This window comes from Phyllopteryx taeniolatus, chromosome 9 (assembly GCF_024500385.1).
Source record: "Phyllopteryx taeniolatus isolate TA_2022b chromosome 9, UOR_Ptae_1.2, whole genome shotgun sequence".
Taxonomy (NCBI): domain Eukaryota; kingdom Metazoa; phylum Chordata; class Actinopteri; order Syngnathiformes; family Syngnathidae; genus Phyllopteryx; species Phyllopteryx taeniolatus.
The window spans coordinates 2,096,283-2,109,130 of record NC_084510.1 but is presented as its reverse complement, the minus strand read 5'-3'; the positions used below and the strand labels follow the sequence as shown (position 1 = coordinate 2,109,130).

Below are 12,848 nucleotides of genomic sequence, written 5' to 3'. Positions count from 1 at the left end.
GAGGTTAGACTGGAATCCCCGTGGACCATGATGTTTGCAGATGACATTATCTGCAGTGAAAGCAGGAAGCAGGTGGAGGAACAGATAGAAAGATGGAGGCATGCACTGGAAAGCAGAGGAATGAAGATTAACCGAAGTAAGACAGACTATATGTGCATGAATGAGAGGGGTGGTGGGGGAAGAGTGAGGCTACAGGGAGAAGAGATAACAAGGGTGGAGGACTTTAAATACTTGGGGTCAACCGTCCAGAGCAATGGTGAGTGTGGTCAGGAAGTGAAGAAACGGGTCCAAGCAGGTTGGAACGGGTGGAGAAAGGTATCAGGTGTGTTATGTGACAGAAGAGTCTCTGCTAGGATGAAGGGCAAAGTTTATAAAACAGTGGTGAGGCCAGCCATGATGTACAGAAGAGACAACTGGAAGCAGAGCTGGAGGTGGCGGAAATGAAGATGTTGAGGTTCGCTCTCGGAGTGACCAGGTTGGATAAAATTTGAAATGAGCTCATCAGGGGGACAGCCAAGGTTCAATGTTTTGGAGACAAAGTTAGAGAGAGCAGACTTTGATGGTTTGGACACGTCCAGAAGAGAGACAGTCAGTTTATTGTTAGAACGATGATGAGGACGGAGCTGCCAGGCAAGAGAGCGAGAGGAAGACCAAAGAGAAGGTTGATGGATGTCGTGAGGGAAGACATGAGGGCAGTTGGTGTTGTAGAGGAGGATTCAGAAGATAGACTTACATGGAAAAGGATGACACGCTGTGGCGACCCCTAAAGGGACAAGTTGAAAGAAATCAGAAGCCTATAAAAAATTTTTTTTTACTATTACATTTCTTTTCAAAGTGGGATTGTTAACAAATATCATATATTATATTATATATATTCAATATCTCTATGGTAATACACCAGAACACAATGAGCAATTTCGATTTGCTTTCGCAGGCCACATAAAATGATGTGGCGGGCCGGATCTGGACCCGGGGCTCCAGTTTGACACCTGGGATCGAGATTGATTTGGAAGTAACAAAGTTACTCCAGCTTGCCCTGACAACAGCGTCTTTGGAAAGATTATTATCCCATTATCATAATCTGTATTCAGGCAGAGAGACTTTTGAAGTTAAAGAAGAAAATGAGGAGGTCGCCCGATATAGCTGATTGTCCGTTACATTTAAGCACTTTTTTTTTTTTTTTTTTAGGCCAAATGGACTCATATTACTGGACAGTACAAAATTTTTGTTTTTGGCCGGTGGGACTCCTGAGGCAACTGATGGGTGCCGGCTGGCCAAGGGGAATGCAGCTTTGGTGGTCGCTGAAGCCACCTCATCTGGCTCCTCTAGATGTGGAGGAGCAGCGACTCTACTCTGAGATCCTCCCAGATGACCGAGCTTCTCACCCTATCTCTCAGAGAGAGCCCAGACACCCTGCGGAGGAAACTCATTTCGGCCGCTTGTATCCGGGATCACCCACAGGTCGTGACCATAGGTGAGGGTAGGAACGTAGATCGACTCATAAATTGAGAGCTTCGCCTTTCGGCTTAGCTCCTTCTTTACCACAACGGACCAATACAGCCTGTCGAACTCACGTTCCATTCTTCCCTCACTCGTGAACAAGACCCCAACATACTTGAACTCCTCCACTTGGGGCAGGATCTCATCCCCAACATGGAGAGGGTACGCCACCCTTTTCCGACTGAGGACCATGGTCTCAGATTTGGTGGTGTTGATTCTCATCCCAGCCGCTTCACACTCGGCTGCGAACTGCTCCAGTGAGAGTTGGAGATCACGGCTTGATGAAGCCAACAGAACCACGTCATCTGCAAAAGCAGAGATGCAATACTGAGGCCACCAAACCGGACCCCCTCTACGCCTCGGCTGCGCCTTGAAATTCTGTCCTTAAAGTTACGAACAGAATCGGTGACAAAGGGCAGCCTTGGCGGAGTCAAACCCTCACTGGTAATGAGTCTGACTTACTGCCGGATATGCGGACCAAACTATGACTCCGTCGTACAGGGACCGAACAGCCCGTATCAGGGGGTTCGGTACCCCATACTCCCGAAGCATCCCCCACAGGACTCCATGAGGGACATGGTTGAACGCCTTCTCCAAGTCCACAAAACACATGTAGACTGGTTGGGCGAACTCCCATGCACCCTCGAGGACCCTGCCGTGGCTGTAGAACTGGTCCACTGTTCCTCGGCCAGGACGAAAACCACACTGCTCCTCCTGAATCTGAGATTTGACTTCCCGACGGACCCTCCTCTCCAGCACCCCTGAATAGACCTTACCAGGGAGGCTGAGGAGTGTGATCCCCCTGTAGTTGGAACATACCCTCCGGTCCCCCGTCTTAATTAGGAGGACCACCATCCCCAGTCTGTCAATCCAGGGGCACTGTCCCCGATGTCCACGCAATGTGGAAAAGCCCCACAACATCCAGAGCCTTTAGGAACTCCGGGCAAATCTCATCCACCCCCGGGGCCTTTCCACTGAGGAGCTTTTAAACCACCTCGGTGATCTCAAACCCAGAGATAGGAGAGCCCGCCTCAGAGAACCCACACTCTGCTTCCTCATGGGAAGGCGTGTTGGTGGAATTGAGGAGGTCTTCGAAGTATTCTCCCCACCGACTCACAACGTCCCGAGTCGAGGTCAGCAGCGCCCCATCCCCACTATACACAGTGTTGGTGGTGCACTGCTTTCCTCTCCTGAGACGCCGGAAGGTGGACCAAAATTTCCTCGAAGCCGTCCGGAAGTCTTTCTCCATGGCCTCACCGAACTCCTCCCATACCCGAGTTTTTACTTCAGCGACCACCAAAGCTGCATTCCGCTTGGCCAGCCGGTACCCATCAGCTGCCTCAGGAGTCCCACCGGCCAAAAAAGCCTGATAGGAGTCGTTCATCAGCTTGACAGCATCCCTCACCGTTGGTGTCCACCAACGGGTTCGGGGATTGCCGCCACGACAGGCACCAACCACCTTACGGCCACAGCTCCGGTCGGTCGCCTCAGCAATGGAGGCGCGGAACATGGTCCACTCGGACTCGATGTCCCCCGCCTCCCCCGGAACATGAGCAAAGTTCTGTCGGAGGTGGGAATTGAAACTCTTTCTGACAGGGGATTCTGCCGCACATTCCCAGCAGACCCTCACAATACCTTTGGGCCTGCCGGCATCTTCCCCCACCATCGGAGCCAACTCACCACCTGGTGGTGATCAGTTGACAGCTCCGCCCCTCTCTTCACCCGAGTGTCCAAGACATGCGGCCGTCACCCGAGTGTCCAAGACATGCGGGCGCAGGTCCGATGACACGACCACAAAGTCGATCATCGAACTGCGTCCTAGGGTGTCCTGGTGCCAAGTGCACGTTTGGACACCCTAAGGGTTGAACATGGTGTTCGTTATGGACAATCCGTGATGAGCACAGAAGTCCAATAACAGAACACTGCTCGGGTTCTGATCGTGTGGGCCGTTCCTCCCAATCACGCCCTTCCAGTTCTCACTGTCATTGCCCACGTGAGCATTGAAGTCCCCCAGCAGAACGATGGAGTCCCCAGCGGGAGCGCTCTCCAGCACAGCACAAGGACCGCACAAGATAGGACAGGACTGGACAAGCACAGGGATAGGAGGGGATGCATGCAGGACAGAGGTTGTGGACTGGCTGTACAACTGGAGTGTGGTGTGAGTGAATGATGTAAATAAAAAAAAACATCTATTGGACCAGAGTGTAAGTGAGGGGATACCCAAGAAAATCGCATAGTTGCAGTATGTTATTTGTCGTAATGAGTGAATGGCCACCACTGACCATGTTCTAGGTTCAGGTGACGTCAGATGCTGCTCCAGACGCTCCTCCAGCTGGACTGCAGCAACAAGGACTGCAGTTTGTAGATATTTGGCCTTTGTTCTGTAGGACTCCCGGCTTGATGAGAGCGGACGGCCTTCACCCTAATGGAGTAGGAGCCATCACTCTTTCTAGAAACATGGATTACTGTTTGAACTTTCCATGATAGTTCACACAGAGAGGAATCCGGGGCACCGGTGATAAGCGAACCTATTAGAACAGGTGTGGAGTCTGTAAGGTTAAGGGTAGCGAGCGCTACACTGGACTCTAACAGCACATATAGCCCTATGTGTAGATTAGAGCGACATACAACACATTCTGATCCACTACCCACTCATGCATTGCATCCTGTTATGCTTTCTACAGAGGTAGTACTGGATGATGAGTTTAAGCACTCTTAACCCCGGTTCATTCTACCAATGACAAATTGAGAAATACCTACCAGATTCCTGCAGTATTAATCTCTGGCTGCGCCTACAGCAACTCGAAATATATTATCAATCAAACGACACAAGGAAGTCACATGACCTCATGCAACATATTCTATTGGGCTTCCAGTATTAACACAAAATAGGCCAGCCCGGCTAATTGACGTGCCTACGCGGCGACCATGTTGGGAAGGTCCTCCTTATCATTGTGGGCAACAGGGAGTGACTCGTGTTTACATTTAGACAAAGAAAAACAACAGCTTTCCTGTATTGTAGTATTTTTCTTAGCTAATGATTGAAACACCTCATCAATACTATTATTACTCAACCTCAGCACTGCCTTTGATACACAATATATTACTAGATTTCCTCGAAACGCGTATCGGTATTACAGACCCCGCACTTTCTTATCTCTCGGGTAGGACGCATGGGATGGTTAGGACGGATGTCTCGCAGAGATCGGTACTCAGCTCTCAGTTTGTTCAGCATTTATATGCTGCCCCTTGGCGATATCTCACGCAAATATCAGATTAGCTTTCACTGTTAAAACCACAAAACTCAGCTATACATGCCATTAAAATTAAATAGCCCATGCGATTTCTCTAATCTGGAGTTGTGTCTCGCTGAGATTAAACAGTGGATGTCCTGTAACTTTTTACTCCTTAACCCTGGGAAAACTGAGATGTTGATTATTGGCCCTGCTAAACATAGCCACTTGTTTAAGGACGCCACTCTGAGTTTTGACAAAAGCACCATTACCCAAAGTGAGTCAGCAAAAAAATCTAGCGTTATATTTGACTCACCGCTCTCCTTTCAAAATCACATCAAATCAAAGAATATTACCAAAACTGCATTTTTTCATCTTCGCAATATCGCTAAACTACAGCCCATCCTATCCACTAGTGATGCAGAGATCATAGTCCACGCATTTAGTACGTCTCGCATCAACTATTGTAACGTGCTGGTTTCTGGTCTTCCCATGTCTAGTATTAAAAGCCTGCAGTTAGTGCAAAACGCTGCAGCGTTACTGCAGTCTTACTGCAGTAAGACTTGACGAGGACGAGGAAGTTTGATCATATTGTCCCCATTCTGGCGAACTTGCATTGGCTCCCGCTTCACTTGAGATGCGATTTTAAGGTCCTTTTACTCACTCATAAAATATTACACGGGTTAGAACCCACTTAGCATGCTGACTTAGTTGTACCATATGTTCTATGCCGAAACCTAGGCTTGCAAAACACTGGTCTTGATGACTCTGAGAGCCAGAAAGAAGTTTGCCATGCTCTTGAGAATTTTCTCTTTTGGGCTCTAGTACAATGGAATGCCTTACCCGCGGATATGAGAGCTGTTACCTCAGTAGAAGTGTTTAAATCCCGACTTAAGACTTATTTATACTCTATGGCACTTAGTTAAATTACATGTAGGCCTGTTTTATTTCCGCTTGTCCTATATCCTACCCTCTCATCTTCTGCTCAGAGAGAGGGCTAGGTGACGTTGACAAGGCTGTTGCTGTTTGGGGACAGCACCGACCAACTCGGACAAGATCTGAGGTGGACCACTTCCCCCAAAATCGTTGCCGTGGACGATTCTGCTCCGACCAAACGGGCCAGGTCCTGAGGCAGAACCACCATAGGCATTTACCCAGTGGCATCTTTTCTCTTTAAATGGATTCTTATGCCATCTTAATGAACGTTGTACAGCATCTTGCCATCGTAATGAACATTGTACAGCACCAGACTATGTGATAAATGTTGCCCACCTGAGATCCATTGCAGCCTGGTCATTCTGGAAGGGGGATCCCCCCCATCTGCATTCCCTTCAAACGGTTTATTTTTTCCCAAAATGGGGTTTTGAGTTTTTCCTTTCTCGAATGGCGGGTTTAGATTAGGGGATGTTATCAATCATTGCCAACAGTGGGCCTGTGAAGCCCTTGGAGACACTTTTGTGATTAAGGGCTATACAAATAAACTTGACTTCAGCGCAACCAATTCAAATTGTTTACAGAGGGATACAGAAGAAAACTGGGCGACTTGAAATCTGTATTTTACATACAGTATATATAGCAAGGCCACCACTTTTCCTGGGCCGATCATGGTCAAAAACATTGTAACCCTTAATCAGAATGTTTTAGTCGGTAGTAGACATAAGCCACGTCTCAGACCAAACGGAAAATCTGCATCAGTGGAATTGGCCCAAATCTTATCTTGGTTCTGTTTCGGAAGTAGACTTCATTCTGACATTCAGACATTCTGGTGGATAATACCAAGTGCAGATTTCCCTTTAAAATCGCTTGTGACACTCGGGCCAAGGTTAAGGTGAACATTGCCAGATCAAAAGGCATTTCTTCAATTTCATTGACTTTAGTGTCGCAGCAGGATTTGCAGTCTTAGAGCAGAATAGGTTTACTAGTTTTGATGGGTTATTATCAGGGCTTGACTTTCTTGCTTACCAGCTACTTTAGCTAGTGGTTTCCCAGCATTACTAGCCTTTTAGCATTTTTACTAGCCACAAATTTGTTGTTGGATAATAATTTTTAATATGATTAAAGCAAGATTAAAGTAGTCATATTTACTAGCTATTGAAAAGTTCCATTTATACCCACTAGGTATTTGCAAACAGTTCAAAACTGCTCAAGCAAACAATAAAAAGTGAAAACAATTATTTTATAATTATTATAAATTATATAATTAATTAATTAATTAATTATTGTAATTATTTTTTTCATGTTCTGTTGTCTAATGTTGATGTTTCCGACTTGTAAGTGAAGGCATCAGTCCTGCACTGATTTTCTTGTTTCTTAAACATAACTTGAGTTGAAAGACGCAGCCCTGTCAAGGTGAATTTTAGAGCCGTTGTAAGACCTCAATGGTATAGTCATGGTTTGGGTTTAAAAATGCAGCTGACGTGAAAAGGTAACTCCTACCATCATTTTGCCCTGTAGCTGCAACAGTTACGTTGCATATACAGTATCTTTATGTCACAAAGATGCAACTTAACCAACTTTAAAATGGTGTATATAAGTTCTTCCCGTATATTGTCTAATGGCGGACATGGGTGTTACCCGTTGCATATATCTTTATTTAGGTCGCAAAGATGCAAATTACACAACTGTAAAACTCAGAAATAGGCTCTCTAAAAGTTTACTGACAAAAGTGCTGTCACTCTCGGCTCATGCCGCCAGCGTTTGATCGGAGGAGAGGTATGTGTGTGCGAGCAAGCAAGCTCGTGTGTGTGTGTGTGGACTCAGAAGGAGGAGGTGCCAGGCACAGGCAGCGTGGATGAGACTGAGGAGCAGAGTGGCAGAATCTGAGTGCACTACACGCAGTACAAAAAAGTGAATACTCACCACAGTGGCTCGTGGGAGTGGCTGTGCTACCTGGCACTGTGGAAACTGACCCGCACATGATGTGTTGGCAGGTGCTCATGTCATCCATCCATCCATTTTCTTTACCGCTTATCCTCAATCCCTGCTTATAATCATTGGCGTTTGCAAATGAAAAAAAAAAAAAAAAAGTAAACGGGTAACTTATTGGGAAAATCCCAGGTTAGGGCTTCTTGGGGAAGTGAAAGTTGTACAATGTACAGGCTAGTAAACGTTTCCATAGTTCTCTTGTGCTTCCGTTCGGTACAGGACTGTCAGCAAGACAAAGAGAAACTGGGAACACGGTTGCTTATTGCGTGGGGTGGGGGGTAAATCAAATACTGTGTCCCGGTCCAGGTCTTCAACCAGTCTTCCACAAGTCGACGCTGGTGATGTCCCGTGCCCAGCACGCCAGCTCTCACCCAGTTAAATGCGATCCAGGTCCATCGAAACTACACAGCGACATCCCCGCCAACTGTTTCAGTTGTGCTGTGGCTATTTGCAGTCATGCTTTTCTTTGTCAGTACAGCTTTTTTCGGCCACCATATGACATCCTGTGCAAACAAATCACTACTGCATACCTACTTTAAAGTTTAAATACAATTATTTTTTGGTGTTTCATTTATTAAATAAAATTTTAATGTTAAACTAAAAAAAAATTTCCGCAAGGATTTTTGTTGTTGGGGGGAGGGGCATTATTTCTGAAGAGATCAGAATCACACACGTTAGGCACAGCATTATTCTTTTGTGTTATTGCTTCACTTTACAAAACTCTCATTAGCAGCAAAATTGTTGCACTTAATTGGGCTTTGAGTACTGTACTTTATATGTCCGTGTTGCCAGTCATAATAAAGTTACCATGCATTTTCACATCAGTAAATTGGAATTATAAATCAACCTTCAAATTGGTTTAATAAAAAGCATATCGTCACTGTAGAGCGGAATCCTCCAAATTTGGTCAATTTCATTTTTTTCCCACAAATCAATACTATAGGTCAGTTCCCACGTTGGTCTGGTATTTTTATTTTTATTTTTTTATACAAATTATTGACTAAAGGTTTGAAAATTGAATGCTCTATGTGACAATGCAATGTTGTTAATGTCTCTTTTCTCCTTGTAATGTATCACGTTAAAATGTGAAATTTATCATGTTATGATGTGATACTGAACTTCCTTTCCTGTTGTGTTCTGTAGAATAGTCAGCATAAAGAAGGGGAATGAAATAGCTTGACAGTTTTGCTCATCCATCCATCCATTTTCCAAGCCGCGTATCCTCACTTAGGGTGTTCTAGCGCCTATCTCAGCTGAGTTTGGGCAAGAGGCAGGGTACACCCTGAACTGCTCGCCAACCAATCGCAGGGCACATATAAACAAACAAACATTCACACCGATGGACAATTTACAGTCTTCAATTAACCTACCATGCAGGTTTTTGGAATGTGAGAGGAAACTGGAGTACCCAGAGAAAACCCACGCAGAAACGGGTAGAACACGCAAACTCCACGCAGTGAGAGTGGATTTGAACCTAGGACCTCAGAACTGTGAGGCAGATGTGCTAACTCGTCGGCCACATGCAGCCACTTTTGCTCATGTTCTTTCAAAAATTTTATTTTAGTCAACTTTCCATACACTGTAACTGCAGAGTGGCCATACACGCACATAATCTTTGTATACAAAACTGCATTATGAAAAAATTATTGAGTCAAAACTTAAAATAGGCCGACTTTGTTTTTTCACTGATGGCTACCAAATGCATATGGTTTTGGACAGCATTATTAGTTTCTTCATTATGATATTACGGACCAACTGCTGTCTCTGCAACTGTGTGCAGGCCATTCAGTGAGTGTGACATGTCGACCCTGCGCTTTGGACAACACCTCATCAAGGCCTCTGCCGTGTTCCTGCAGACAGAACTGTCCTTTGCTCTTGTCAACAGGAAGCCTGTGGTGCCTGGACGTATCCTTCGACCACCAGGTGAGACGTAGGCTTGCCTACAAAAGATTAAATCTTATAAAACCTCGCAGGCATAGTAGAGTGAAATTGTGATAAATGAACCATTTATGTGTAGTACTTTGTAGTCATACACAAAAAAAAATTACTCATTGGATGAGCACAAATACATTTTGGGCACGTTTTCCATCCATTTTGTGTGTGTAACTCCAACTGAAACTTAGTAATTCCTTGTAATGTCATATAATTGAGTCAGCCAAACCAATTTTCATCAAATACAGCCAAAGTAAAATAAGTACATTAAATGGCCTAAATTGATTCACATCAGTCCAAGTCAAATTACTAGAATTAGTCTAAAATAAATATCTTTTAGCGTTTATCCCTCCCCACAATTTATTTCAGACAACACAAAATCTGGTAAATGTGTTTTTATTGAAAACTCACAAAATGAAACTACATTCTTTGGAAATGCATTTTGAACTTTACAAGCTTACATTTTTAAGCTTCTTTGTAGTTGTATAAAACACCTTTGAGTCCAGTCACTCATATAGCAACGCAGTTTAGTTCATCTTGAATTAACACATACTAGAAAAGCATCTTCGATGACAGTCTTGGACTGTGAGCACACACCCTGACTGTCCCTTATGAAAAAAAGTTAGATTTTCAGCTGCTGTACGTTTGCATTTAGCTTGGGTCCATCTTGGGTTCATAATGATGGTCTGGAAAAACTCAGAGGTGTACTTCAGGTTTTCTGAAAGACTAGATGAAGTGCCCTGATGAGCCCAAACAACACCATGATGACACTGCCAGCGTTGTTGCGGACTTTAATGCCCTCGATCACAATTCCCTCATCCTCTGGCTCCTCGTGCCCATCTTTTCGGATTGTGTAAATCTTTATGACTGTGGTGGTGATGTTCCTATCTGCATCCTTAGCTACCGCGGGCTGAACAACAACACAAACACAGAAAACAAATTAATTAAAATGCAGCACACGGGGGAAGAATAAAATGACGAGCCGTCTTGCTAACTCTTAACGCAACAGTAGTGCAGCAGTTAAAAATAGCACTGATTCAGTATTAGCAAATAAAATACTGCATTAACAGACCAGTGCGGTTAATGTACTGAAGTACTGTACTCACTTTAATGTACGCACAACTCTTGGTCACAAACTCTTAAATGCTTTCGCCCAACTTGATTCGCTTGCAGAAAGGAAAAAAAGGGAGTAAGGAGGGGGTGGGAGGTCGGGCGCTATGTGGAGGGGGCGTCTGCCAAAACAAATTATTAGTTAATAATTTACGTTCGTAGCTTCCGTATGTACATGTACACTTTTTTCCAGAACGCGTTCTGCAGTTAAAACACTATTTAGAGTAACTACAAACACGAGTAGTCCTACTCAAACTCCATTCTAGTGTAGGCCATCTTAGCAGTTAAACCTAGCATAGCTAGCTAGCTAGCCCATAATGCCTGCGCTGACGGTCTTCACGGTCTTTTGGGAAAGGTTATTTAAAAAAAAATAAAATAAAACAATCAGTACTCTATCAGGGAGGGAAACAGCTATCGATAAAGAAATCAAGCTGAGAGCGCAAGGAACAAGTGTCTGAGCGTTGCAATGGGCGGTCCTAATTAAAATTTCAAATCAAACACATTTGTTTTGAGTTCATGAACGTCAAAGTGAAACTATAACTTCAGCTTAACAAAAAGTACACGTATAAGTTGTTAATTAGATTTGTTTTAGAAAATTAAACATAAAATAAATATGTTGCATGAAAGAAGGGCTTGAATCATTTTTATGAGTGTAGCGGAAAACAAACTAATACAAAGTGTAGCAGTAGTTGTTTGTGACAGAAACAACATACATCTGATATTTGAACAATATTATTTGAATCTAAGCTCACAGCATCTTTCTGTTTAGGAGGCCCAGTAACCATACTTTATATTTCCAACTTCACTCATGTCAGTGCTATAATAAATGTGGTTAAAAACAGTTGAACCATACCACTTATAGCTGAATAGGGTATCATGAGATTAATCACTGGATTACTCACTTATCACTGATGCCATCTACTAATGTATGTTTTTACACGCAAAAGCAATCATTTCTGGACAGGGCATCATCAATATGACAAAATCAAATCAACTGATCTCTTCACTAAACACTCAGTTATGCTGCTGCAATACTCAAGGCATCTCTCTTTCTCTCCATTTGTTCTTATTCTCGTTCTCTCTCTCTCTCTTTCTCGCTGTCTCGTTCTCTCTCTCTCTCAAACAGTTTATCCTTTCTCTTGTCAGTTAAATTTGATTATTTGACAATGGTATCGGAATTTTGGCGAGACGCTGGTGAATGATCTGGACACATAGTGACCCCTTTCTTCATTATAACCTTAATTGGTTATGAAAATTCTAGCTCAAGTAATAAAATAAATTATTTCAAATGCATCAGATTTAGCTTCATCCCTAAGGGTTGAAGAATATTCCAAGTACAGATCCAGCTCTCCTTTGCTTATGTTAATGTAGACCCTAAGCACATTTGAATATGGAATAAATCAATGAACAGTGGAACCTTGGTTCACGAAATTAATTTGTTCCGAGACTAAATAGGAGAACTGAAGCAATGTTTCCAATTGAAATAAGTGTGGAAATCATTAATCCGTTCCAGTCCCAGAACAAAGTTAACCTTGTTTTGCTGCAATACTCAAGGCATCTGTAGTTAAAAATACACTTTAATAGAGAAATAAGTGAAAACACACTTCATTATGAAGAAATAACTGTGTTTTTCTAGCAAATCACTGTGCCACGTGTAAGCTTTTTTGCATACAGTGTTATGGGACTGTTCACAAAACATCATTGTGACTTAATTGTGAGCATGTGCATGAAATTGATTGGCAGATCAAACTTCCTGTATAATATTGGCTGAGAAAACTCATTTTCGTGGCTTTTTATCGCGGTAAGCAAGTTTTTGTCAGCTGATGCCAGCAAAAGATATGCAGCAAAGCTTCTGGACAACAGCTGCAACCAGGATTTGTCTTAAATACAGTTATAGACAAATCGGTCCAAAATCCATCCACCTGGCCTGACCTGAAGCGATGTATTTGATCGACAACTTTTAATATAGGTGTACACAAAAGATTTAAGAAGGTCTCCAAGTCTCTTAGCTATGTGAGAATAATGCTTTGTCATTGCTTTTGTGCCAAATATAAAAAATATGATGATTAAATTGGAACAATTTTGAATAGTTGAATACCTACATTTGTGAACATTATATACAGTGGGTACGGAAAGTATTCTCACCCC

General features: G+C 43.4%; 1 protein-coding gene across 2 annotated transcripts in view; it reads left to right on the top strand.

The window, feature by feature from the left end:
• The window catches only part of fhit (fragile histidine triad diadenosine triphosphatase), a 346,540-nt gene that overhangs the window by 120,056 nt on the left and 213,636 nt on the right, over positions 1–12,848 (top strand). The window contains exon 4 of one of the 2 annotated variants that reach the window (XM_061784847.1): positions 9,439–9,581. In XM_061784847.1, the coding sequence (XP_061640831.1) occupies positions 9,458–9,581 (124 nt within the window). In that variant the 5' untranslated portion in view covers positions 9,439–9,457. The remainder of the gene's footprint in view (positions 1–9,438; positions 9,582–12,848) is intronic. The other variant, XM_061784848.1, reaches the window with a different exon arrangement.